The sequence below is a fragment of the Neodothiora populina genome, assembly GCF_041146345.1.
Source record: "Neodothiora populina strain CPC 39397 chromosome Unknown canker_contig_5, whole genome shotgun sequence".
In the NCBI taxonomy this organism is placed as follows: Eukaryota; Fungi; Ascomycota; class Dothideomycetes; order Dothideales; family Dothioraceae; genus Neodothiora; species Neodothiora populina.
Window position 1 is genome coordinate 500,903 of NW_027191405.1, and position 27,412 is coordinate 528,314.

The following is a 27,412-nucleotide window of genomic DNA, read 5'->3' on the forward strand; positions in this document are numbered from 1 at the left end:
AAATATGATACCTCTTCTCAGCTTTCCAATCGGGCAAGCAGTGAAATTTTGTGCACATCTTGTGAGTCCATTTCTCGAAATTAATATGTGGAGCGCATTCGATTCGCTTTATGTTTCGCTTTAATCTATGGCATGCCTTCCGATTGGTAAGAGAATTTCAAGCAGCCTTGGTTGCCCAAGCGTCCATCTTACAAGTACATTGCCGCGCGCTTTTGACCAGCCACATGCCGCTTGCTGCAACACGTCGGAAACAACAAAGGATTAAGTAAAAGTCATGTCTCGTGTTTATCTTGTGTACCAGCCTTCTGCATCTGCTCCCATTAACACCAAATCTATCTGTGGTATGGGTCACCGCAGCTTTGCACACATTATACCAAAAATCCTTCTAGAGCCTTCTTATCTCACTTTGTCGCTGACTCTTTCACACACCGAACATGTGCAAGCACTGAAAGTGTTCTGTAAAAGCTCTCCGATTGTGTGATCTCTTGAAGTGCCCTCACTGGACTTTCTTGTGCCCTTCCATCATACCCATAATTCGACTAGATCTTCTCCACTTTATTGCATATACAGTATAAGAAGATTCCCACTCTTCTGCAGATCTTACAAAGATTAACAGCAAATCCATGGACGTGCGGGACTGGCGGAAAGGGCGAGTCATTTACCACAGCTACCTTCCATAGAAGCCTGCCACTAACACACCACAGTGCTGTCAGACGTCTTGCCAGTATATACGAAGACATCACGAGTGCCACTGCTCGGAATTCATCTCTTCTTAGTGATGTTTCGAAGGCTCTGAAAGATGGGGCTGCTGCGATGGGACCCAGCAGACTATCATCAGCCGACAGCCTCCCAACTCATGATCAGTCAGGAGACACGCCATCTACTGACACTGATACTAAGCATGAGAGGACTGTCCAAGATGGTGTTCCTTCATCACCATTCACTCAGGACACCATCTCTCCGCAACTCAGTACCACGACCTCTACTCTCTTAGCAAATCACCCTGATTCTAGTCAGGGCTTACATAAGGCATCATCAAGTAAATTATCTATGAAGGGCAAAATGCCTGTGCTTCCAACGCAGGCATTCCAGCATTCACATAGCCCTCTATCCTCTATGATGCCGCCCACACCTCCGGATTCCCCAGTGGCGGAGGGTGGGGCTCAGCACGTTTTCACATCTCTGCCATCGCTTCCACCTTCGCCTCTTCAGCTTTCTCCACCCATGTATCAGACATCTTTCCTACATCTGGAGACAAGCAAGTTGACATACTCATCGCTCGTCCAACCTTCATCTGTTTCTTCTGCTTCCACTTCTCCGGCGTTTGATCAATTCCGGCCACAGATCTCGCCGACAAAACGAAGTCCAGATGTGGCCATTTCTTTAACAGAAGCAACTGCACAACCGATGATCTTATCGACGTTACCAAAGATCAGACTTCGTGATACTGACGATGGTGATGCCAAGTCCAGGGAGGTTTCACTCTCGTCTATTGCTTCCCTGAGTCAACCTCTTCCTGTGCATTCGAGGTCTGCAGAACTAATTCTCGCTTCGCCGCCGCCTCTCTCTCACCCCGAGAAAGATCTTGGTGCTGCCGGAGAATCTGTCTCTGATGTTGACAATGACGACGAGGACCAGGAGTTAGACGCCTATCTCGCCCCCATGCGTGCCGAAGCTTTGAAGTCACTGGAAGAAGATACTGCAACCCTGGTCGATGCATTGAGGTCTTTCGTGAACTCACTTGGCGCTGTTGCCAGCCTCCTTAAAGGTGGCGAAAAAGGAAGCAGCAGTCCTGACAGTGCGCGCCCTGCATCTGGAAACGACCCCGGAAGAAATGGTCATCTCAATCAATCTCGATCCTACTATGAGGGAAAGCATAGTCCTACCACGTCTCAGGCCCGGGAGTTGAAATTGTTATGCGCGACTGCGCGAGAGGATATGGAACGCGTCAAAGATGTCATCTATGGCATCAAGGCTCCAAGAACTGAGATGGCAAGCCTGTGTGCGGACGGTAGTAAGAAACTGCTGGTAGCTGAAGGTCACACGAGCGAACGCTGGCAGACATTGTCACGTAAAGCGAAGATTCGACTGCTGTATTCGACCATCAAGCAGCGTGATCATCAGCACGGAAGGCAGCGCGGGCGCCTGTCGAGAACGACTATGGAAGCAGCAGAGGAATGTCTCATTGCCGTCCTTGCCGAAAAGGCAAACGAAGAATTTCTCATCAAGATCACGGAATGGGAAGTTGGTGTGAGCAGTCTGGAACATGAGTTTGGAAGTTTGTTGACCTGAGAGAAACCGCGATACGTTGTCACTCTCGGGCATTAATTGGGTAGGCATCGATGGCGTAGTACCACAGATTGCGCCAGATCCATTATGAAGGGCTTCTAGGAGTCCTGATGGAAGTTGTGAGAATTCGCGAGATCATAGCGTGGAGTTTTTTGGATTCTGCTACTGTTCGAGATACCCTTGGTAGTTCTGCACGGTGTCATTTGTTTATATCTTCCATGGTATCAGGAGTCGACATGGACCTGTACATAATTTTATGACTTTGTTGCTTCTGCCTAAGCCAATCACGCATCCCAAATCACTAATTGCTATATAGCAAAGTACATACACCATCAGCAGACAAATAGTGTGATGCTCAAAGAACGACAAGCGTGTGCGGGGAAACGCCGGAAGAATCTCCGACGACAAAGGGTTCGTGACCTCCATTTATCACCATACATTTATACTAGATCCAAACAATGTCACGAAGAAGAGATGTGCGCACCGCGAAGCTAGAGGAATCGATATGGCGAGATCTGCCGGAGCTAGAATTCCGACAACATCTAGTGGAGCTCGAGGGAAAGACCAATGCCGTCCCCATAGATCCTCAGATCTTCGACATTACACATCACCATGGAAGGAATGAGCAACCCGATACGACGACATATACTTTACCAATTGAGGTCGAGCAGCGACTAGCGGATGACCTGGCATTCCTAGCTGCAGTAGAAGAAGGCGCGCAAAGTGTCGCCGCAGTGTGTATCGAAGAACAAGTCTCGCCCCAGAGCTTTATTTTCCGATCCGCGGCCCTCGATACCGCATTGAACGATACAGTCAAGTATGCATTAGAAGACATTCTGTGTGCCCTCTCTGCACTAGTCGAAGATCCGAGCAAAAACAAAGACGAATACATCGATTTGCTATTCCGCAAAATCATCACCTTGCACCACCATCGTCTGCTCGCGCGTCTGCGCTCCTCGAAATGGGAGAAACCGAAACATCTAGCCAGAAGCCACAAGAAGCCGCTATGGGGCGACTTCGCAAATTTGATCCACCGCGCTCAGTTTCTGTATACGAAAAAGGAGAAAGCGGCGCGCCTGCGCGCTGAGCAACGACTTCAGAGCTTGGCGCAAGTGTATGCTGATTTTGAGGACGAAACGTCCGACCAACAGCAAGCACTGATGCGTCTCGTGCGTGCTAGTCTGGAGTTCTGCCAGACGGAGGAAATCAGGGACTACACGCGACGGCTGGAGATCAACAGCAATAATAGCACTGAAGCCTCGAAGCCGCCGACGAAACAAATCAGCTCGGCGATGAAATGTCTGCGCCAGATCGAGAAAATCGCAGCTTATCTGCGGATAAGTATTTCGTTGGTTCAGACAGCGAGTACCTATCCACAAGTCTTTGCGTCTCCGTTGTTGGCGTACATTACGCCCTACGACTCCGTGCCCACGACGATAGGCTACGAAGAATGGGCCAAGACATGCCATGTGCACGCCGAAGTCCAATTAGCAGTCTATTATGACCTCGAGACTCAATCACAACACTCCACGACCGAACCTGCCACTCTCTTGCACCCGAGAACAATAGGAGCATCCAAATACCTCTGCTACCTGTGCTTCCGATTCCTATCCGCCCACGCGCACTTTGCGCCTTCGAAAACTCACGGCCGTCTTTACGATCAATGGACAGTTCCCGATCTCGCAGAGTATACTCCGGACACTCGAAGGCGGTATAGAGAGATCGTCGAGGCGATGGATAGAGAGGTTGTAGGCGCCGCAGCGGCGATTTGTAGTGGACATCAGCAGCTTTGGAGAGTGGAGCCGATGACCAGTAGGCAGGATCTGAGGCTTTATGGGGCTGGCGATGGAGAGGTGGATGGGATTAAGGAGGAGGTGAATTGAGATTTTGACTATCGGTGGATCGTGTTCGGGTGAGTCTGTTTTCGAAAATGTTGTCACTTGAATTTCATATCATAACTGACATTGCAATTGAATTTGAATTATACATAATTTGAATCAATAATCATAATCTTTTCTCATGTCATATTGACACATATATACCCAATCAGATTTTGATACAAATCATGTCCCTTTCGCTCATCCTGCCAATTGTTGATCAAGAACAACACAACTCTACTTAATGTTAAGGTGAACAGGCTTGAAAAATCTCTTACTCCTCTTCTTTCCACCAGCCTTCGAGCCCTCCAGACTCCTCTTCTTCTTACTCCCGGTTTCAGTGTCATTACCCACGGACTCGGGCTCATTAGTAGTAGTGTTATAGACCGCCGTGCCCTCGTCAATAACCTCATACTGAATCGTAGCATTACCCTCTCTGTAAGTACTCACTGCAGGGCCCGAGGTCGCGTACCCGCCCCTGACAGTGCGCATGCCGGTGGCGATGTCCTTGCCGCTGATGGCGCGGTCGAACATCTCTAGAGACACGACGGGCTGGTAGTAGGGCACTTCGTGGCCGGACTCGTAAATGCGCAAGAAGGAGAATTTGCCGGCTTGCTTCACTTGGCCGTGCACGATGCCGTCCGAGGTGCTAATGTTCGTGTAGCCTGCGCTCGAAAAGCCCGGGGCGGCGATGGTTTCTGCTACTGCTTGCCCGCCGAGCCAGTTGCCTTTTTGTTTCTTTTGTCAGTTGATGTTTTTTTCGGGGGAGAAAGGGAAAATAACTTACAGTTGTAGTCGGCGTCGCCGGTGTACATGACTACGGTGATCCCCTTCTCTACAAGATATCTCATAGCCTCGATAGTCCCGCTCTCACGGTCGTCGTCTCCAGTGCTTCCAAATGCGCTGCCTACAGCCGAGTTCGACTCCGAAAAGTTGACGTAAGCGCCAATGGCAGCCTGAACGCTAGGCTGGTTGAGATAGTCGACATAGTAAGTCTCGGGGAACGAATCAGGCTGCAGTTCTCTGATATCGTACTCGTCTCTGTTGGCAAAAGAGTCGAGCACATTCTCCACCTCGCTGTAGCAGAAGTTGTCCGCTGCGCTGCAGATCTCGTTGATGCCGCGTGCGTAGCAGTCCTTGGTCTGGTCGGCGCAGTTGCCTGGTCCGTACATTGCGTTGTACATCTGCGCTGACACGCTCTCGTTGAAGGGCACGTAGTCGTAGGTGTTTCCCGGGTACACGGTGTAGTTGTAGTAAGCAGCGTATTGGATCAGTGGGTCGTACCATCCGTTGCCGATCAGAACGGTCTCGAGATCGATGTGATGGGCCTTGCTCAGGTTGCCTTCTGCGATCAGATCGTTCTGGGTTTCAATGTACTTATTGAAGACAGGACCGTAGTGGCCTCCGTAACTCTCTGTTGCAAAATTGAATCCGTGACGGGAGTACTTGGGGAATGCACCCATGAAACCCTGTAGAGCTTTCCAGAAGTTCGGGGCCGCTGCTGCAGTGCTGTTGGCTGTCAGGGTCTGGTTTCCATACGAGTATGTTCCACAGTTGCCGTCTGCATAGTCGGGGCAAGTGGCATTGGGCAGCTGAACAATGGTTCCGGAACTCGGGTCTGTCCAGCCGGGGATAGCATCAGAGTATGACAGGCCGACTTGGACAGGCTGATCGATGAACAATACATTGCTGATATTGTTGAACGCATAAGGGTTGTCCACGACGTTTAGGTCTGCATCAATACGGCAAGGTCCCAGTTCCTGGAACAGACCGATCATAGAAGACGAGCCTGGACCGCCGTTGATCCATACGGTCAAGGGTGCCTTGTTCGGGTCTGCATTGCGAGCCTCGAAAAACCAGAAGAAAAGATGCTCGTGCTCGCCTACGTCTGCATAGCCCGAGTAACTTGTCACGTTCGATCTGAGCTCGCAGATACCTGTGGGCACTTCCTTGTACCGAATTGGCACATCAGCATATCCGATCTTGTGCGTCCAATTGGTGGGTGCCTGGACGAATTGAGATGCTGCCAGTTGGCCTAGCGAGCTGGCAAGTACGAGCGATGCTCGCGTAGTGGTGGACAGACGCATATTGGCAATCAGGGCAGATAGCGGGAGGCAAGACACGAGAGAGACAGCAAAGAAAGGAAAAAGAATTGTAAGTTGAGGCTACCTGACTACTATACTTGTACCTGACCTACGAGCTCATCATTGAGATATACGACCGATGATCCATGCGTGAAAGCACAGAAGCGTGCATTGTAATGTCCACCCGACCTTGCGACGCCGTCATTGTGCATGGATCCTCCTCGATAGAACTTGCGATAAGAGGCAGGTAATAATCATGAACTTTATGAGCACGAGCCTCGTATCTTGTTCGCCATGGTAAAGGAACGCAAGGTTGCCGTGGTGTGTTGGTTAATTGTGTCAATCGATGGTATGATAGAGATAGGCATGGTCGCACTAAGCCCTAAATGGGGTCGGGTATTCGGGGTGCCTTGCAGGATATACGACTTGGTCTAAGCCTAGAAAAGAAGGTCGGGTCCATGGAAGATCTGTGCTTCCCAGCAAGACAGCATTTGCGAGATGTCGGCTCGACGCGTTACTTTGACACTACGAGCATCTGGATCTCTGCGTCGAATTATGCGAAGGGTGTAGATGTTTACTTACACTATGACTGAAGCTGCTCCAATAAAGCCGTCTTTGGACAACGCCTACTGTGGTTCACCGCAAAAAGAGATATTGGAATCACAGAATGTCTACTGTATTATTCCAACTACTTACTTCTACTATTTGTGCACTTCGCCCCAGCCAAATTCAGCATTACCAGAGTTGCCGCCCTCCCAGTAACAACGTGAGTCAACAAGCTCGCCGTCCATCATCAAATTGAGCCACTCTCGAGCAACATGCTCAGCCTTCTTGCGATCTCGGATCTGAAGATTGAACTTGAACGGCAGCGGTTTTGCAATGAGTAGACTGGAGTATTCGAGAGTTGGATCGGCCTTGTGAGGCTCATCTTTCGTGATGGCATCTTTCACCGAGGGCATGTCTTCGGTGCCGGCTTGCGCAAAGATGCGTTTCGGCGAGCCTGGGTCGGCATCTGGCCTAGTATCTTCTGCAAAGAAAGCTGGGAACTGGCCGGGTAATGCTTGACCGGGTATCCTGAGCTTGTGAGAAATTGTCCTGGTTCTTCTGATGTTGCATTCCGGTGTCTGCAGTAAGTTCGCGGACGGTTTCTTCTTCCTGCCTAACAATGTTCGCTTTCGTGACATGGGAGATTTTTCTGAGACGAAAAGGGCTTCGAGATCCTTCTCAGAAGTCGAGGCGACATCATCATTGGGTACTCCATTGATTGACACTGCTGGTACTTCTGACGTTGGAGTTGCACTTTGCTCAACCTGCCCATCAGCACTCATCTTGAACATCCATGCCATAGCACCAATGCCCACAAACAAATCAGCATCTACAACGCCCATACCCTGACAGACACGACGGCCGTAGCCGAATTGCGAGTATCCTGTGATGGTCGGGTACTTGGACAGTGGTTCCTGATATGTAGGATATTTGGGGTCTATCCAACGCATGGGGTTGAATGTGTCCGGATCTGGGAACACCTCGGGATCGCGGCCAATGCTCCACTCGAGAGGATGCATGACTGAGCCAGCAGGTATGAAGTAGCCTTCGTATATATCATCCTTCACGGATTCGTGTGGGATGCCTAGCAAAAATATCAGCAAGCTCATCTTGTATATCTTTCCAAATTACTCACCAGTTGGCACAGGAGGGCGCCATCGCAAAGTCTCACGGATGAATGCACGTAGCACAGGCATGTTCGGCATGTCATTAAGCGTCGGCATTCGATCCCCCAAGACCGAGTCGATCTCATCGTGGAGGACCCTCTGCAAGTGCGGAAAATGGCACAGCGCTAGACAAAAGCTTTGCATAGGGGCTGCAATAGTCAATGCACCTGCTATACCGTGCATGCCAACCGCATGAGCACCTTCGGCATCTGACTCAAATCCCAAGGCTTCTCTGTTATCGAGGAAGTGCCTAGTCCAGGATTCAGCGGCTCCAGGCTGTCGCGCTTTCTCCCTGACTTCATCCTGCAACATGGTGAAGAAACGACTCTCGGTTCGGAATCTGCGGTGTTCCCAAGCTTTGGCAGGTACAAGGAAATCCGGCAATAACTTGAGGAACGCAAGCTTGTTGGTCAAGGAGCCATTGGGAGACACTCCGTATAGCAACTCTCTTGCCCTTTGCTTTAGTTCATCAGCAGGTTCGGCAGTGCCCCAAGCAAGCCGTGACGTAACTCTTGCAATGAAAGATTCCAAAGCGTGATTGTACCTGGAGGGATCCGTCAAGAGATCGAAGAGCAGACGAACGGATTCCTTCTCCGGTAAATCATAGTACGATGCCTTTGCTGATTTATCCATGATCTGCTTGCCAAATTTTCGTTGTCTGGTCCAACGCTCGTTACGGCTCATTAGTGGAAGGTAGTGTCCGCTGACGCGGTTATCGTGAGTCAGAGATGGAATATGCGGTCTTTCTGAGTAGTTCGCCGCGCGCTTGCCTAGCAGGTCTTGCGCAACACTGTCTCGAGTAATCCAGACATGGTTCTGACCAGCAAGATTGACTTGATAGATCCGACCGTAATTCTCGCCCCATTCGTGGAATTTGAGGAAGTTGTTCTTGTCTGGCACGTTCGGCGCACTGCCCAATATGGGATATCCTGTGCTGGATCAGTTATTGAGCGATTAGAGCATGATGCGATGAGTATGACCTTTGGGTCCAGGCAATGCTTGCACGCCAGTTGGGAGACGTGACTTCTCTTTGGAAGCTACAAAGTGGATCAACGCGCCAATACCGAAAACCACGGCAACGGTAACGAGAGAGAGTAAAGCCATGTGTGTTATGGTCTACAAATGAAAAAGTGATGATAGACAAGCCAAGTATCGGGGGAGTGATGAAGGATGTCTATGCGTAAGCCTGCACTGTCAACAAGGAAAGAAAGTCGGATGGGTGCACTAAAAACAACCCGTTCCTGGGAGGAAAGGAAAGATGTGCAGAGGGACCAGCCTGCGGATAAGAGGTAGCAAAACGAGAGTGATGACCAGAACAGAGTCTTGTAGCAAATTGACCTACATATATAGCTAAGGTACCTACCACATTACAAGTAGGGCATGAGCCTACACAGATCCCGCAAAAGTCTTTTGTTGTGGGGCACTATATGGATAAGTCCTGGACGAGGAGTCAGTCGTCGCGATTAGTTGTCAAAAGGACTGTCTCACCTCTGTTTGGACGAGCAGAGTCTATACATAGGGTGACGATTACCCCTTTAAAGCCCACGAGAGAAGGAATCCTGGTGGTTGGTCTCATGTTGGCCCACGGGGCCGGGCGATCCTCTTCGTAGAAGATGCGGTTCGTCAGTGATCACCATGGTCATCTGTGACCCGCGAGAAGAAGTCCTCTAGGAGTCGTCGAAGTCCGCTCCATTTACGCTGATGCGCCGAATGTCTTTTGCTCTCGAGGACTACAGATACTCTTGCTTGGAACGTTCAGTGTACGGGAATAGGCAAGGTTTGTGCACTAGGTGAGGTGAAACACATCAGCGTCTCTTCGTAGATCTCGGGAGACTGAAGGCTGATTCCGATAGCTCGCTTGAAGGAACACGATACAGTATCAAGCTAGTATCTGTACGGCGCTTTCATGTCAGTCAGGGCGTATCGTGTTGCTTTGCGGCATAACAATCAGAGTCGAAGGAGGAAGTAACAACACAAACATGTAAGATTCATGGGGTCTAGCGAGGACAGGGACATTTCTTGGCACAATTGGACAATCCCGTTCCACGCCGACGTTCACTGCTACTGTACACTAGAAATATGGGATAAACTAGGATAACAAGTCTAGTCCAGATATTGCTCAGTTCCGGCGGGGACCCGGTATCGACGACAACAAAATTGATCATCAAGCTATGGCGAACTTGATCTACCGCGTCTCGAAACAATAACCGTTGTTACCAAAGATAGAAGAAAGCTCAAGCATTTGTAGCACGCCTTCGTGGGCTTTGTCGATGTGAGTCCGGTCCATCGCTGTGTTGTAACATTCAAGCTTTCTTTCACGAAAGCAGTAACAGGATGCTTCATGCATCCATTACTTCCGGCCCAGCGTTTCTCGCACCAAGTACTGTATAACCGCAGCCCCAAGCATATAATCATTGTATTGGATAAGACGCTGAAATCATCTGGCAAAGTCCGCGCACAGGAAAAAGAATAGAAGTTATCATCACACATCCGTCGTGATCAGGCGAAGAGGACCTCGCCAAGTCGTGCTTCTTCGGGCTCATGTACAAACACCTAGAAGTCACCTCCGTCATCACCACCGCCGTAGTCATCTTGACCGTTATCGTAACCTTGGTCGTACTAAATGGGAGTCAGTATACAGCTGATTCAGATTCGGATTGTGCTTGGACAACTCACGCCTTGGTCATACTCGTTCTGATCGTGATCTTCCATGGCATCTGCGAGGAGCATTCCACCGAGAAGACCACCTCCTACACCGAGAGCGGCAGCACCTCCGACGCCCATGCCTCCTGACTTCCTAGGTGGCTGGCCATAGCCACCTTGCTGGGGGTAGCCGCCCCCACCATAGTAAGGCTGTTGTTGAGGGTAGCCGCCGTACTGACCTGGAGGGGGACCTTGCTGGTAATGGGGCTGGCCATAGCCATAAGGTTGCTGGGGACGAGAGGAGCTGCTGGTCTTACCGAACAACTTGCCCATGAGGCCACCTTTGCTCCTAGTGCCGTCTCGTGGCGGCAACTCGGGCTGGTGTTGCTGAGGATACGAGGCAGCCGTCTGTCCGTACTGCGGGCCCTGTCCGTAGGTAGGAGCCGGCGAGGATGACGCTCCAGCTCCATAGTATCCATCAGCAGCGCCTCGATCAGCGGTGGCGCGTACTCGAGCATTTTCCTCCTCTTGCAGCTTTCTTGCATAAGCCTCATCGTCCACGACGTTGTGCGACGAGCTGTGACTAGAGCCAGCGCCTGGGCCGTAGGGGTTGTTTGTGTTCAGATAGCTCCCCTTCTCAGGGCCAGTTGTCCGCGATGAGTTGTGGTCGTAGCCTGGCGGAGCGCCTGGCGGGGCACCACCGTCTGCGCCGTAGACAGGCTCGGTGGGCTTTTCCCATTGCGACTGCTTGGTGTGTAGGTTTACGTAGAACCACTCCTTGTACTGATCGTTCCACTGAGCCTTCCATCCGGCTGGGACTTTGGGAGGTGGCGGGCCCTGGTGAAGAGTCAGTCGCGTTGTTCGTTGGTTGCAGTGCCGAGTGAGGCAGGTGGAGTGTAGATTACCGGTGGTGGGACGTAGTCGGCCATGTGTGGTGAAATGAGGATTGTTGCGATGGTAAGGTATGAATTCTTGTATCGGTGTTGAGTAGACACAATGTGAACACAGGAAATCGGAAAGTGGTTGTAGGCAGCTGTATGCGATATAAGAAGAGGTGAAGGTGGCTGTACAAAGGCACTCACGCCTCAATCTCAATCCACGAACGGAAGGAGGGGCTCCCAGCGCCCAGCACTGCAGTCCATCTCCCAAGCTGCATGTCGTCATGCCTTTATTGAGCACCTGCATTCGAAGCCTTTGCGTAGCTGAGCCACACGTCGAGGTCCTTCTATACGGCTATCGTTTCGTGGCGCAGCGGTCGTGGTGGCTGCGCTTTTATTTGTTAGCCTGATATACCTTACTTTTCGGCATTTGCTTGCTACAGTACTGTATTCAGTTTTCCTGGAATATGTATATGAGGCATGGTGCCCCCCTGCAGCATGACTGAACTATAAGTCTATCACATACCATGTGGTTCCTCGTTGCGTCCATTGATCTCTGTGCACTTTACTTTACCCCAGACTCGCTGCTGTTCTTCTCTATAATCTACAAGTAACCCTCCCATTGATCCCTGCTGGCTGCTCTTCCGACCAGTCCGCTCCGCGATTTCCTAGCATCTCCGTCTTCGACATGCATGACGAAACCACCTGCAATCGTCAGGTCAGGTAATCACTGATCCATCTGTGATAAGTACCATGTCTATCCTGAGTCAAGGCAATATCCTATTCGAAATAGGGTCGACATGATTGAGAACTTCTGAGAAGAACCCCCGGCACAGTGAACATGACTCCGCTTCCTGCAAGATACAGTTTGTGTAGCTACCGTCAAGGTACAACGGACCTATGCGGATGATGGGCGCATATTAGAGAGTGAGCAGATCAGTCTCACGGGAAGAGCCCAACATCGAAGAGAGTCGATCCAAACAAATGTACTTGTAGGAGAATAGCACGTGTTGGGTTTCGGATGACGGAGCGGTACAAGTACAGCGGACATGTGAGGCTCTGCGCTTGTGGCTGGAGAAATTGAGTCGGCCGTTACGTCGATGCATGAGGCAGTTACGCAAAGCGGACGCCAATCCCTCCTCTGGCAAAACAAAAAGTCTGGCACTACCCATTTCCTCCTCCTCCGCCTGGATCCGGTGTGTCCGTCATCCCCTGTCAGCACCTTGCTATCCTGCGGTATTCTTCGGCTCTGTGCCATAGTCTTAAGTCTTGAAAGGTGCCTCTCCCTGCTGTCCGTGACAATTGCCCCATTTCTGCTCCATAATCAAGCGTCTATTTTTGCCATTTGTTGTTGTGAATAAACAAGGGAGTGACCCAGATCATCCGGTCTATACCAGAGTAATATCTGTTGGTCTTCCGTATCACAGTCCTGCACATCCAATTACGAGTCAGCTCGTTAATATTTGAAAATGGCAGCAGCAGCAGCACCAGCAGCGGCAGCACCAGCAACGATGCCACAACAGCATTCCGACATCGACGCCCACAGGCTGTCCAACTCCGAACTGGACTCCTGGTCCAGCAACATGAGTGATGCCAGGACGGTATATGCTCCGTCTCTGGCTGATACCGCTTCTATCTATACCACAGCCACGACCTCGTCGACCAGATCGATGAGGGATCGTTTCAAGATGACTTTCAGGCGCAAAAAGCGATTCGACCCCTTTTCGAACGAACTCACCGAATCCTCCACCGGAACTTCCACTCTCAAGACCCAGAGATCAAACAGCACAATAAAAGACCATCGACCGTCACTTGAGAGTATCGGTCACATTAGTCATTTTCGCAAGAACAGCGACAGTCCCAAAGCCAAGCGCAAGTCCAAGGAAGGAGCGTGGAACCCTGAGACCAAGACCTTCACTCTCAATAAAGATACGGGAGAAGTCGGTGACTACACTGATATGATGCATGCACTTGTCCATCATGATACCAACGACTCGACTCCGGAGCACATTGTTGACTACGGCGAAAATCGCGATCCCGGTGAACCCATGGTCGCCAGTCTCCCGTCCAAAGTCTGGAAGCACATCGCAGAATACCTTTCTATATCGGACACCGCCTGTCTTTCGCTTTCGAGCAAGACACTTCTCGATCGCGTCGGCATCGACAGCTGGCAAGCTCTGAAGAGCCCATACTACAAGTTTCAACGGCTCAATTTCCTGAAGAGGATGGATTCTGCCCTTCCCAACCATCTGTATTGCCCCATTTGTGAGATATATCATATACGCACCCAAAAGGGACACGAGAATATGAAGCCCACTCTTGTTTTGAACCACCTGTTCAAATGCCCTCATTTGGACCAGATTCCACCTCGCACGCGCATTGCATCCGGTCGTACATTGCCTTTCACTTTTGTTCAACTTGCCCTCAGAGCCGATAAATGGGGCCCAGAATATGGTGTCACCCTCAATTCCATGGCTCGTCGTTGGAAAGAGCCCGAGACTGGGTGGTCTCACACCACTGTCTACCGCATCCACAACGGCCACCTGCTCATGCGTGTCGTCAGTCAGAAAGCCGCCGTAGGAGGTATGGTTGAAGCCGCCAAGCGAGGCTTCTTCTACAACATGTATGAGGACTTTACGCCTTACTTCTCCGTCTGCGCGCATTGGCGAGATGGAGACCTGATGAAGATCTGCAAATGCGCAGTCGACCATCTGCCGCCACCGAAGTATCGAATCCGCGACGCCCATAAGATGGAGCAGACCGCTCTACCGGAGAGACCTCGCATCGTGGCCATGTGCGGCAACTGCCAGCCTATGCGACGATGTCCTGAATGCCCGACCGAGTACCTGGTCGAGCTCAAGCTGGTGGAAGATCTGAAAGATCCCATCTACAGATTCAAGCAAGCCATCGTGATCACGAGATGGAGCGATCTAGGCGATGGCAGCACTCCCGACAACGTCGAATGGGCTTCGATCAACGGAAACGCATACTACAGCTCTGTCATCGAAATTGGCAGACGAGCCATCTCCGGCATTTTCGAGTCCAAGACTTCTAACGACAACATGAACATCCCGGGACAGCGGGTCGTGTCTCTGAACCCCAAGGGCGAACACGAGGGAGAGGAAGGTGATTCGTGGTACTAGCCCTTCTTGTCTGGCCATGCCGTTCGCGCTTTTCACTGTAAACAAATTGTCTTATACCATGATACCTAATCTACTTTCTGCGTGCGGCGCATGCAAGAGGCGTGCAGATCAAGTCACGCCGTGGAACTACTTTTATTTTCATGTATGCACAACATCTACCTTGTCTTATGAATGAACAAAATCACAAATCAACATACTCAAAAATCACAATGTCGCTCACCTACGTTCTGAGAACTTCTGTACCGCGACATCTACAATGGACAATAGCTATATATACTTTCCATCTTATCCAATTTCTACGAAGCATCCTACCACATGCCTCCGCGGGATTTTGGTCTAGTGGTATGATTCTTGCTTTGGGTTTATCAATCACATATGCAAGAGGTCCTTGGTTCGATTCCGAGAAGTCCCCACTCTTTTTGTTTTTCCGATCAGGCTTACCATACTAGAGGGCTTGTCTGAGGTGTTTTGGTCTAGTGACTCGCTCCAGTATCGTAGGTAGAGTGCGGAAAACAGGAGTCTTCCTACTCGCATTGTTTCTGCAATATGTCTGAGATGTACATAGCGCAAACCAGAGGAGAGTAGTGTACCTCACAAGTCCGATTGAGCCAGTCGAGATCATCCGACTCCGAGTCCAAGAGTCTAACACACTCCCTCCCTCTCACCTATACCATACCGTCCCACAGCGACCCATCATACAACACTCAACATCATTCCCATCTTCCAATCTCGCAAAACCTCGATACAGGCAGACATCCGTCTCCCACTCTTGACTATGGATGAAGATTAAGAGGACAGCCAAAAGCAAAAGATTCCGATGCGGGGAATTGAACCCCGGCCTTGCCGGATCTTCTGTTTCGGCGAAACATGAGAGCGGCAAATCCTAGCCACTAGACCACATCGGATTTGTATGGCGATTGTGCTACTTCTTTAGTTTATATGCATTTGTATCGCTGTCCAGTGTCGGTTCGGTTGTGGTTGAGTGGTTTCTGGGATAGATGGTGCTAATTGGTCTAATCGGCTCGGTTTCCAGCTTTAAAACTGTCGCCTTCGTTTCGATCTGTTATTTGCCGATCACTGAAGAAGTGTTAATGCCATGGTTTTGACTGCAAGTTGCCACCGTCTCGCCATAGACCAAACTTGAACTCACAATCATCAAGCATGGTATTCGACATCTTACGCTAACGCGATTGAATCGAGCAGGATATACCATAGGAATAAGCGACAAAGGATCATAGTCGACTATACTGGCCATCATGATCATTGGAGGCCCAGAACGTCAGGTATGCAAGGTCGAGCGATCACTACGAACATGGCCAGGGTTGCCCTCGCGATGTGACAGACTTGACTGCCATACGGTGTTCACGACGACGTCTTGGCGCGGTTCGGTTTCGTCCCAAGACTCACTCATCAAGTATTTACGAGATGAGAGGCACGCTGTTATACAATATAGGTCTCTTCGTCAATGACATCAGCTAGGAATCACTGTGATACAGTACGATGTGAGGGAAGATTGATGTGCATACTCACGTGACATTCACATATTAAATAAAACACGGTGCGGACAGAACGAGGATCATATGTAGGAAAAGCCCTTCAAAGGCATTGGAAGTTCGATAGCAGCTATATATCTACCTGTCCCATAGAAAGAAAAAAATGCCTTCGTCAGAGAGAAAAGCCACAACATAACCAGTACATTGCAACTCTCTCTCCCACGAAGGACCTCTTTCCTCCCTATAGCACACGAAAAATACAGTCTACAAGATGAATTCTATACAAATAAGAAAGGCCCCTTAATCTCGAGTCATCCTCCCCTTTGTGTAGTGACGCTAAAACAGTATTCATAGGTTTGGAAACACAAAACTCTGCCTTGCATTTTCCAACGCCTAAACGCGGAAAGCACGAGCATGAGAGCGCTTGGCCTTGGAGGAAGGAGTCTTCTCCTGGGCGAAGAGGTAAGAGACCCAGTCAAGGAGGTCCTGGAGGGTGGTGCCCTCGGGGAGAGGCTTCTTGGGGGTGGCAACACCAGTGGCGGTGGCGCTGGGGACACCGGTGGAGATGGCGCTGGTGAGGGCGCCGCTGGGGAGGTTAGAGGCGAGCGAGGCAAGAGGAGCGGTGGCGGAGGGAGCGCTGCCGGTGACGGTCACGGCGGTGGTGGCGTAGACGACGTCAGTGGCGGTCTCGGAAACAACGTCGTTGGTGCTGGAGGCAACGTAGGTGTTGGCGGGTGCGGAAGTGACAGCAGCAGAGGTAACAGCAGCAGATGAGGCAGGAGAAGACGAAGATGTGGAAGTGGCGGCGGCGGACGAGGCGGGAGCGCTGGTGGCAGCACCTCCGGAGCTGGCGCCCTTGTAGAGAGTAGGACCGGGGATGACGTAGCTGCTCAAGCTCTGGTAGATGTTGACGAGGATACCAGGGTCAGTGGTCTTGTACAGAGAAGTACCGACAACGCCCTCGGGCTCATCAGAACCAGTGCTGGTGACAGCAAGGTTGATGCACTGAGGGTAGTTCTGGGCACCACCGGATTGACCGGCAGAGTGGAGGGCAATGATCTCGTGACGAGCGACGTAGTTGCCAGAGGCAATGGAGGAGGGGATGGTGACAGTGTATGACTGGTTGTTGGAGATCAGGTTGTCACTGGCCCAGGTTCCGGGGACGTTGTCGTCGTTAATTAGACCGGCTTCGTCGATCTTGAACCACTTAAGGGCGGTCTTGTCGGCGTCCTCGCACTTGTCGGCGCACTTGGCAAGGTAAGTGATGACGGGGCCGTGGTGAGACTCGGGCCAGGTGGTCCACTGGAAAGTGACCTTGTCACCACCGTTCACAGTGGCGTGGGTGCCACCAGGGGTGGCGGATTTGTGGCAGTTGATGTCAGGGCTGGAGTAGTCACTGACATAGCCGTTGTCCTGGTCCAGAGGGTCGGACCAACCGATGACGGTGGGGGGAGGGTTTTGGTACTGGAAAGAAGGGCTGTATCCAGTGTAGTACTTGTCAGCGGCAACGATACCCTGAACGTAACCGTGGGCGTTGACGGAAGCGGCAAGAGAACCCAAAAGGGCAACAGTCGAAAGGATAGAAGACATTTTGATATATGGTTTCGTGGAGCGTTTCGTGTTGGAAATAGTGCTGTCAGAAAAGACCTCAAAAATGCGCAAAGAAGTTTTTAATTTGTTTGAAAAGTGAAAATGTAGTGAGTGAACGTATCCCAGCTCCAGTCAATGGAGAATGATACTTAGAAAGAATGTGGGTGGTACGAAGACCGAAGATTGCAAATGCGACGAACTGAACTTTTCCTGTAGCTTGTTGAAGAAAAAAATGGTACTTGACCTGGCAGAGAAACTGCTCTTATATCTCTCATGCCCGACTTACGCTATGCCTACGGGGTTACTGTCAAGGGGACAACCGCCACTGTGGTCCCGCAGCCGTGGTTAGAATTAGAGAGGAGGCCCATCGGCCGACGCCCCCTGCTTTAGTCTCTGTGGGCCTTGACCATGGTCCCATAGCGTTATGCTGGCCGATCCGAAAGGTCGTTTCAAACTTCTCAAAGCGAGCAACCTAGTCTTAAGACGGTCCATTTACCGATCGAGGCTAAGCGCTGCTCGTCGTCCAGAGTCCTCGCTTATCGACCTATGCAGCATCTCGAACAGAGACGTTCTGTGCCGGTTGTTGCACCCTGTAGAGAATATATGATCAGGGAGATGAAGGGGAAGCCAAGGATCGGTACCTGCAGTCCGGCATCGTGAAACGCCAAGTCGTGCAACCGGAACCGTGCCATGCTCCAGCATGTGGAGCAGACCCGCTGCGGAGCGCATGTCAGGCACGCAGGTAGCACGTATTTTGTGTTTCATCTTTCCGGGCAACGGACGAGTCCGAAGTAATGTGATCTTGGTAAGATAGAGATGGGCCATGATGTGCAAATACAGCACTGCTATGCTGTATTCCACCAGGCAGCACATTTTCGGACTGCTTCCAAAGTGCGGCACTGCTCTTAGGTCGAAGTAGATTACCTGCATATGGATTAGCCCAGGGACAGAATACAAGATACACAGGTACTGTACATGTTGAGAGCCGAAACAGGTCTTGCAGCAATCACTAATTAGATCTTAGGCGCTCTCATCTTTTCCAGACGAGATTCAGCGGTCCAGCGCCTATTGCACATTGTCTCTTCTGAACTCCAGACACAAATCTCTACGTGAGACTTGGCGCCGTCCAGACCTTGACCGCTCGGACGTCTTTGAACATTGGGAAATGTCAACATTGCAGCGATGACAATCGACATGTGCGATCTTCTGCAGTGCTTCGTCTTGAAGTCAAGACAATGATCTTCGAAAGTAAACATATGTAGTCGGACGCCGTTGCCAAGAGCCACACTCCATCAGACTTATACCTCGCTATCCACTGGCAGGCTTGATGATACCTATTCTATAAGTTGTTGCGTCCATGTCATTGTGCATTCTGTTTCAAGTCCGATCTCGGTAAGCCGGCAATAGCAGTTGTCGAGCCATCCTCATCTCCCACAATCGTATTTCCTTCCTCATTCATGGTAGCCACTACAGATCTGTGTTAGATCGATGATGACCACAGTCCCTGATCAAATCCTTCCCCAATAACACGACACATGGATAGTTCGGCACTGGGACATGCCGTGGAACGAAAACCGCAGGGGTTCATCACACAGGCGTCTCATCTTCTGGGCTATGCTATAGAAGCGCCAGTAATAACAAAGCTTAGCGACAATCCAATATATCTCTCCGACCTTCGTCCTCAGATCTGCCGACACTAAGGTAAGGAGGCGTTCATCTGCACGGTTCCACCTATATCTGCAATACCTTATGGAAGCCATGGGGACATCTAATGCCGACGGTCTTTGTTTGTACATCTATTCAGGAGGTCTCTTTCAATGCTACTACCAGCAACAATCCACTCCATGCTTTGGTTGTATTCCATTTTCTTCTTCTAAGTTTTCCTCCCTTAGGTATCACAACTTTGGTGCATCAAAGTTCCGAAACACTCACTTCAAGCTTCGTCCTGGCTGGAGATCAATTTGAAGGATCGTACTGGAACGACCACGTAATTAGACGATTCGCACGAGCAGCCTGATCTCCATATCAGATCACAACATGTGGAAAATCCTAAGAAGACAACAAAAGTTCAATGCATCTGACTTGAGTATGCAGTGCACATTTGCCGTTTTATTTGACCTCGAACAGGCTTGAATTGGTGATATTCGAATTGTTCTCGCAGCGTACATTTCTCGATCATTACGATGAGGTTGTTGAGCCATACTTGATGCTAAGGCGGTACGACCATTGATGTTAATAGTATCAGTGGGCGATTCATCGATTAGTCCTCGAAGCGTTTTAGCCGTGGGAAGATGACTACCATAAGCGACACAGTACAAGGGCATCATCTGATTCAAGAGCTGTGACTAGATACCTTGCCGAAGAATGGCTTCGAGTCGAACGTGAAGGCTTAGCTCTTGTAAATTCACAATCCGGACTTGTACTGGAGTCTATGATCCTACAGATCAATTTCCGAAGTAGAGATGAAGCCTTCCTTCGGTGTGATGTTATTCACATTGAGAAAGCGTGGATAAGTGAAAGCTTGCGACTGCAAGAGAGATTAGCTCATGAGCGCAAGATAAAATCAAGACCAGTGACAGCGACTGATCGGTATCACGACTCCCGAGCTGCGGATGGATCAATCTATATTGAGTCTATGGTCAGTCTAAGCGATGTGTGATAGAATGTAGGCGCTTATACGGATATTCAAGAAATGAAGCTGAAGAGTATGCCTGCACTCGGTGATGTTCACCTCGGGGCGTGTACACTGTGTGGCACCATTATAGTCCTCCCAGATGACCCTCGTTTTCCAAGATGCTGCGAGAAAAGAGAGTGCAGAGCGTTCCTAGTACTCTAACATGGAACCAAGATCAAGGTGTGATGGAGCAAAAACAAAAGAATGATTGCCTTCTGACGGAGTCGAACCGGCGACCTCGGCATTACTAGTGCCGCGCTCTACCAACTGAGCTAAGAAGGCTTGATGTAAAGTGCTGTGAAACATGATAATATATTCCTTTGTCAACGGGAGCATTAGCAGTGAACAAGCATTGCTAGTTCATGCTTTGCGGCCAGAAGGCGTGGCTCGTGGCGAATGCAGCACTGATGGAACAGAGACTCGATACTCGACGAATTCGTACGTGTAAGAAGGAAATAGGGTAGATTTGTGTCTCTGTAGTCAAGACATCAAAGGGATATATATGCATAAGACAAAAGCGGTATCCGGAAATGATGCCAGGATATATGTAGTAGCTGAGCTTCGCCCCGTATGAAAAACACCTCTGCTTCCGCAGTCTCCACATGAGGAGCGTACGCCGACCGTGTATTACCCGTGTTTGCCAGAACCAATAAAACCCAGAAGCGCCGTGGTATGAACAATGAGAAGCGTAAATAACTAATCTCGCTAAGCTAGACATGAGTCACATAAGTCATGACAAGTGCGCTGACGCGCCACCAATCGCGTGTCGTTCCACACGCGCGGTGATGAACTCTCTTGAATGAATCAGTAATGAAGGATGGGACGCAAGGGATCAGAACCGAAAAGAGGAAAATTATTCCTCTCCGTCGCGAGCAGCGGCATGAGCGGCGGCACGGTCGTCTTCGGTGGGCTGAAGCCCTGCACGCTCTGCGCACTTCTTCCAGGCTTGAAGTTCGGCATAGGTCTGGTTATGCTGTTCTTTTAGCTTATCGCAGGTTGCGCTCAACTCAGCAATAGCCTGCTCGGTAAGTAGCTTCTCAAGAGTCCACTTCTCGATGTTTTGCGATTCGTTTTCTTTCAACTGCTGTATGAACTGGACTGCGCGTTGTAAAATGCTGCCTTTGTTCTTCTCACAGCCCGGGACGATCTTGGCAATCTCGTTGATGCCTTCGTTGATGGTTTCACGACGTCGCCGCTCGACTAGGAGATTTGATTAGCTCCTTCCAAGACGTGGTATGGTAGACATGGCTTACCCTCTTTATGGTTGTCCTTGCGCACCTTGTGCCATTCACTGGTCCCTACGGCTGGCTTGGAACCTGATAGACCGCCTAGTGGCGGTGATTGCTCTGGGCCTGTTGGTGTAGGCGTCAGCTGCTGCTGTTGCTGTTGCTGCTGTGGGCCCATCTGTTGTTGTTGCTGCTGCTGCTGCTGCTGTTGCGCATCCGGCTGCTGAGATGGTTCCTTCATGGCATCAAAAGCCGACAACTCGTAGGGATTCGGTTGCTGCTGATGGTTGGTGGGCTCGAAACCCAATGAAGCACTTTGCTCACGGTGATGCTGAGGATCTGCAGCTGACTCTTGGAGAAAAGAATTGTCCTCCGCCTGTGGTACATTCACCGACATGGAATAATGGAGTGCAGCATTTGCCGTGTCTGTCGCGTTTTGACCGCCGTTGTGATCTGGATTGTGCATATTGTGCTCGCCAGCGTTGTGTTGAACAAGCGCATCGGCAAAATGAGGCGGCATGTCGCTTTCATGGTGGGAGTTCACGTATTGATCGAAGCCAAGGTCGTTGTGTGGCGATGCTCGAAAGTCTGGTGCTGACGGAGGAGCGACAGGTCCTCCCTGATCCAGCGACTCGCGCTTGCGCTTCCCTGCCATGGTAGTCATGGATGTTGTTGTGGACCGCAGCGGGCAGGTGTGATGGAAGGCGCTGAAGGTACCGGGTGATGGTCCCGGACAGAACGAGGGCGTGAGTAGAGCGTCGCGCACGGCGTAGAGCCTTGACAGCGGACAAGTTGCACGGAAGAGTCGATGTTCTTCAGGATCTATTCCGGCGCAGCAGGTCAGTATTGCGAAATGGAGGATCGTTGTGGAACTCAAGATAAGCCCAGATCTGCCGTAGCCTCAGGCGCCCGGCCAGCCTGCTCTCAGTGGTACAGCGATGCTGCAGACACTAGTCTATAGCCTCAGCAGGTGGCTACCTCGGACATTTCTGGGGGCCGACATGAGATTTGTCTCGTCGCAAAGCGCGCGATGGCAGACAGGCAGATGCTGTGTTGTCGCGCGCAAGGAGCACAAGTCTGAGCGCGTGGAGGATCAAGCTCATGCGACGAGGACGACGATGACGAGGTCTACGACAGATGCTTCGATGGAAGGCGCGCAGACATAGGCATGGGCAAGAATCGCGACCATCGAGTCGCGTTCTGTGCCATGTCGGAAGACGCTGATGCACTCACCAAAAGTTGTTCGCAGACGCGATGAATTGCCCATCTACCAAATCCCGTGACAAGTCACGTTGTCTGCTGACTTGACTTGAACTCGGGCCTCAGCCGTTCAACTCCCAGGCGGCAAGTGATTGATTGTAAGGCCAGAACGATTATCAGAAAAGCAAGAGGTTATGATCTTCGTGGCGAGCTTTGATAGTTGCAACATCCATTCAGTTATCTGAAGTCGACCATCAACACAGGTTGATGCATTCAAAGGATAGAAAGGTCAGGTGCTGGAAAATGGATCACATGCGGATGCTCTCCTCCAGAGATGTGGCTAACAAGCGTCGCCTAAAGGACACCAGTGAATGTTCGAGTGTCAGGTGGACCGACCACGAGAATAGGATGGAAAAGGTATTTACAAGCCTCGAAATGGTTTGATCATGTCTTCGAGACCGCCACGATATCTTCATGCCAAATTAAGTCACGTACAAATAGACAATTCGCCATTAATGCTGTTGCTGCAATAAGTTGCTCCCTAGGATAATCCTGCTCCAGGACACCATTGCCAAGACTAATCGCCAGCTGACCGACCTCGTCCACTCCCCCATCGCGCCTGAGTGCCTTTTACCATCACCATTGACCCCGGAGTTACATGTTCAGCAGACATACTGCAAATACTCCATCTTCTCCCGCATAATCTCGAATCAAAGATGCTTACTGTACTTGTGAACTAAGTATAAGTTCCATACGATAAAGGTAGTCATCTGCCCAGCCATCATGCATACCAAGACAGGCTGTCATCCTTGCTTCTACCTTACATTTCATAAGTCGGCACCTGCATGATGGGAGGTCACCGAGCGTTCCGCGTAGACTCGAAGGGCATGGAGCTCCCACCTGACCGGACGACTCAGACATGCCCATATACATTTTCGCATCGTGCACACACACATATCTCGCTGCCTGCAGCCCGTACTTGGGAACCGTAAGCCAGCTGCCGACTGGCGATGGTGCAAGCAAAAAAAAAGGATACGCGCTGCTATGTACGGGCACACTGCGCGCAACGAGTCCCGTTGTCTGCCCTAGACAATGCAGCTTCATGGACGCGCTGTGAAATATTGAGCTGGCTACCACGCTGCCAGCTCTACTGCGCGCTTAAGCCAAAGTACTGTACCCACTCGAGCCACTGTACTTTGCGCATCACCTCGCAAGCAATTAGCGACTTAGCGGAACGCTTCGAGAACAGGTAACAGAGGCGATCCTTTCCCTTCGAAGCTGAGCACAATGGCCCCTTTCGCATACCTATTTTCGCTTCTACAAGTGTTTCTGCATCGGGTCATGCAGGTCGCCACACCGTAAAGCGGTTAAGGAGGTTCGTTATATCTTATCCAACGACACCGGCACATTTGCGCCGTAGCCTGGGTGTTACTGTACCTAGATTGCGTGGCAGTGCTTGAAGAGCGTTGCATCGCGGCCGACTACCCGCGTGGCAACAGGCCTCTTTCCATAGTCGCACTGGTAATAGCTCACGATTCTGGTTGTACAGATAGTTATTCCGTGTTGTGTTCGCTCCAGAATAGAGCCCGTGCTAACGTGAATGGTGGCCAGATTCATAACCATAATGCGCAACAGTTGACGACGACCTTGACGAGGCTCAGAGAATCGACGCGTCTCGGAGTATTGTCAAACATGCATGCTTGTATCGCTGAGCCGTCAACAATTTGTATGCCGACCAGTAAGGAGTCTGGATCACGTTTGCGTCCTCGGTGGGAGTGGCTGATGTGGATCCGAACATAGGTTCGTTCCCCTTAAAGCTGGTCTGTGCAGGCTTACAGAGTCGCTTCTCGTCAGACCATTCATATCTGAAACCAGCCTTACAGTCTTAAAGCCACGACGGAGGTGATTTTCACCACGATATACTGAAGACGCATTGATTAAGCAAAAAAAGTTGATGAACTAAAAAACCCATGCTGTGGAGCAGTGGTGAGTTGTGCTATCACACTATGACTCGTAGTACCCTGTAAGGCGCGTGTAGACGCGCCTGACAACCAGTAGGACAACAGTAAACGGGCGCAAAACGTTTCAGACAGAAATGCATACATCCCCTTTGTCTCCACCTCTGCGCCGCGCGATGGTGGAAAACACCGCAGGGCAAAGGCCTCTCACTCCATGGGGATTAATAGTATAGTAGGTCCTGTTCTTCTGTCTTTCTTCGGCCCAGATCACGACCTTCTCTTTTTCGTTCTCTTAGCCCAGTGCTGTACATTCTTTCCAGCCTGCTCTCTGTGAGAAGCTCATATTCTTACCCACATTCTTTTTACCGTCACTATTAGCAACACTCATTTTGCAACGGTCATAAAAAAATTTCAGAAATTCTTATCACCAAGGTTACTATCGACAACGATACACCAAAGTCTATAGCAACAACGGTAGATTCGTCATCCTGTATTCTCACACAGGTTGCTTGGAGACTATATCAGCAGCCCCATACCTCACCATCTTTTGAAAGACACAGCCTGTTGCAGCAATGTACGGCTCTGTCTCTGTTTCGCTTGCTTCGCTTGCTTTTTTCTATTCTTCTGTTCAAGCTTTACCATTCAACGCCCCTTTGGATTCTTCTTTCTTCGATCATCCCGACCCAGCCTGGAGCCAGTCAGCATCGATTACCTCATCCGCCGAGGACAGTACGTCGACATTTCCCACTCTAACAATCAACAAAGACGCCACTCGGGGCCTTCACGCTGACCAATTAGCTTATTTGACTGGATCTGGATTTCTCGCCCTCCCCACCGCATCTGGATATGCTTGGCCCTCTGGAACCGGATCTGGAACTGTTTGGCCCGTAGGAACTGCAACTGGAACCGGCCATGCTTACTCGACTGGCACAGCCGCAGCAACATCAACGTATTCGTCTTCATCTGCGACAGCAACAACAACAACAGCCTCTGCTGCGCCCGCTGTCCTGCCCAACACCCTTCGCGGTGTCAACATTGGCAACTGGCTCATCCTCGAGAAGTGGATGGGTTCAGATCTCTTCGACAATACCGATGCCACCGATCAGTACAGCTTTGATTCGACGGACGGCGCCGAGGCCAAACTCCAGGAACACTGGTCGACATACTTCACTGAGCAAGATGTCGCCCAAATAGCTTCCTGGGGTCTCAACTCTGTCCGTATCCCCATCGGTTACTGGGCTTACGACAACACTGGCACTCCTTATATTTCTGGTGCGGACGAGTACCTGGAGAAAGCGATTGGCTGGTGCCGAACACACGGCATCAAGGTCTTAGTTGACTGCCATGGATCTCCAGGTTCTCAGAACGGATTCGACAACTCGGGCCGTGCAGGTAATGTGGCCTGGCAGAGTGACGACAACCTTCAGCTTTCCATCAGCATCTTGGAGACCATCGCCAAGAAGTATGGTGCCCAAGAATATGCTGATGTCGTGTTCGGCATCGAACTCGTCAACGAGCCCATCTCATGGGACCAGAACAACTTCGAGACGACCAAGCAGTGGGCTCAGGAAGCCTACAGCGCTGTCAAAGCAGCCGCGACCAACCCTGATCTCAATGTCATCATGCACGATGGCTTCATGGGTCCATCGGAATGGCAGGAGATCAGCACCCTGATCAACGGCGACGCCTCCCTAGCCGAGTCCAAGTTCTGGATCGACACTCACCAGTACCAGAACCAGGAAGCTGCAGACTCGTACCTGACTCAAGATCAGCACGTGGAGAAGGCATGCAACTGGTCAAGCTCGGTGTTGCTCCCTGCTTCGTCGAACCTGCCGGTCATTGTCGGCGAGTTCAGTGCTGCGACCAACATCTGTGCCAACCCCGATGGCAGCACCGTCGCAGGCAATACCTGTGACATTGATGGTTGCCAGTGCTCTGCAAACGTGCCCATCGAGAACTGGAACGAGCCTCTGCTCAGCGCGACCAGGAAGTTCCTAGAGGCCGAGCTTGACACGTTCGAAGGCCACTCTCGCGGCTGGTTCATGTGGTCATACCAAGGAGCAGGTGCTTGGGGATACGCCAACGCTGTCAAGTACGGTATCATTGGCAAAGACGTCACTGCCAGGAACTACCCCGGCCAGTGCAGCAGCTCCTGATGACGAGGCTATCTGCGGAAACTATGAATATATGATTGGAAGATGTACATACAAAAAGGGTCGAAAGGGATGGATATGGAAAAGACTGGATCTTGTGTGATCTAAACGGCGCTGCGCGTCGGATAACAATAAAGGTTAAGTATCTGGTATACCCCCCCATTTTATATAGATTACCCCCCCATTACTTTAGACACAATAAAAACTCAAAAACTTTCTACATGTGACTGAAGAGCTCCATCCCACGAGTGAAATGTGAGAGAGTCAAAGTGTTATCCTCTTGGCGTTGTGGAAGCAAGGAGAAAGGTATACCGCGAAACTTCGGCAAAACCTGGCAGGCGCGTGCACGGCGTCGTTGTGCCTCTGGCGCTGGCTGTCATCTGCAAAGGTATAGCTTCCATCGATTGACGATCAGTAAATCATACTCACTGTACCTTCATCTTCTTACATACACTCTCACCGACGATCGATCCTGCACTCACTCCATAATCC

General features: G+C 50.6%; 9 protein-coding genes across 11 annotated transcripts; 4 read left to right on the forward strand and 5 right to left on the reverse strand.

The window, feature by feature from the left end:
- Nucleotides 1–623: 623 nt before the first annotated feature.
- Nucleotides 624–2,292, forward strand: AAFC00_005162 (uncharacterized protein; the record flags this gene model as incomplete). The annotated part of the gene is made up of 2 exons (XM_069344908.1): nt 624–649; nt 705–2,292. The coding sequence occupies 2 exons, from the start codon at nt 624–626 to the stop codon at nt 2,290–2,292; spliced, it is 1,614 nt and encodes a 537-aa protein (XP_069202736.1).
- A 455-nt stretch (nt 2,293–2,747) lies between these two features.
- On the forward strand, nt 2,748–4,172 carry AAFC00_005163 (uncharacterized protein; the record flags this gene model as incomplete). The annotated part of the gene is made up of 1 exon (XM_069344909.1): nt 2,748–4,172. One exon carries the CDS (start codon nt 2,748–2,750, stop codon nt 4,170–4,172), a length of 1,425 nt encoding a protein of 474 aa, XP_069202737.1.
- A 231-nt stretch (nt 4,173–4,403) lies between these two features.
- On the reverse strand, nt 4,404–6,253 carry AAFC00_005164 (uncharacterized protein; the record flags this gene model as incomplete). The annotated part of the gene is made up of 2 exons (XM_069344910.1): nt 4,404–4,894; nt 4,954–6,253. The coding sequence occupies 2 exons, from the start codon at nt 6,251–6,253 to the stop codon at nt 4,404–4,406; spliced, it is 1,791 nt and encodes a 596-aa protein (XP_069202738.1).
- Nucleotides 6,254–6,951: 698 nt separating this feature from the next.
- On the reverse strand, nt 6,952–9,066 carry AAFC00_005165 (uncharacterized protein; the record flags this gene model as incomplete). The annotated part of the gene is made up of 3 exons (XM_069344911.1): nt 6,952–7,880; nt 7,932–8,891; nt 8,943–9,066. The coding sequence occupies 3 exons, from the start codon at nt 9,064–9,066 to the stop codon at nt 6,952–6,954; spliced, it is 2,013 nt and encodes a 670-aa protein (XP_069202739.1).
- Nucleotides 9,067–10,515: 1,449 nt separating this feature from the next.
- On the reverse strand, nt 10,516–11,534 carry AAFC00_005166 (uncharacterized protein; the record flags this gene model as incomplete). Its single annotated transcript, XM_069344912.1, has 3 exons — nt 10,516–10,581; nt 10,639–11,442; nt 11,511–11,534. The coding sequence occupies 3 exons, from the start codon at nt 11,532–11,534 to the stop codon at nt 10,516–10,518; spliced, it is 894 nt and encodes a 297-aa protein (XP_069202740.1).
- Nucleotides 11,535–12,952: 1,418 nt separating this feature from the next.
- On the forward strand, nt 12,953–14,626 carry AAFC00_005167 (uncharacterized protein; the record flags this gene model as incomplete). The annotated part of the gene is made up of 1 exon (XM_069344913.1): nt 12,953–14,626. One exon carries the CDS (start codon nt 12,953–12,955, stop codon nt 14,624–14,626), a length of 1,674 nt encoding a protein of 557 aa, XP_069202741.1.
- Nucleotides 14,627–16,512: 1,886 nt separating this feature from the next.
- AAFC00_005168 (uncharacterized protein) lies at nt 16,513–17,709 on the reverse strand (the record flags this gene model as incomplete). The annotated part of the gene is made up of 1 exon (XM_069344916.1): nt 16,513–17,709. The coding sequence occupies one exon, from the start codon at nt 17,707–17,709 to the stop codon at nt 16,513–16,515; it is 1,197 nt and encodes a 398-aa protein (XP_069202742.1).
- A 3,527-nt stretch (nt 17,710–21,236) lies between these two features.
- AAFC00_005169 (uncharacterized protein) lies at nt 21,237–22,876 on the reverse strand (the record flags this gene model as incomplete). 3 transcript variants are annotated; one of them, XM_069344917.1, is made up of 3 exons in its annotated part: nt 21,237–21,583; nt 21,637–22,431; nt 22,843–22,876. In XM_069344917.1, the coding sequence occupies 3 exons, from the start codon at nt 22,874–22,876 to the stop codon at nt 21,237–21,239; spliced, it is 1,176 nt and encodes a 391-aa protein (XP_069202744.1). The 3 variants fall into 3 exon arrangements, with proteins under 3 accessions (XP_069202744.1, XP_069202743.1, XP_069202745.1); XM_069348228.1 differs by lacking the exon at nt 22,843–22,876 and having other exon boundaries at nt 21,637–22,273; XM_069348229.1 differs by lacking the exon at nt 22,843–22,876 and having other exon boundaries at nt 21,637–22,264.
- Nucleotides 22,877–25,339: 2,463 nt separating this feature from the next.
- Nucleotides 25,340–26,923, forward strand: AAFC00_005170 (uncharacterized protein; the record flags this gene model as incomplete). Its single annotated transcript, XM_069344918.1, has 2 exons — nt 25,340–25,496; nt 25,566–26,923. 2 exons carry the CDS (start codon nt 25,340–25,342, stop codon nt 26,921–26,923), a joined length of 1,515 nt encoding a protein of 504 aa, XP_069202746.1.
- Nucleotides 26,924–27,412: the final 489 nt, after the last annotated feature.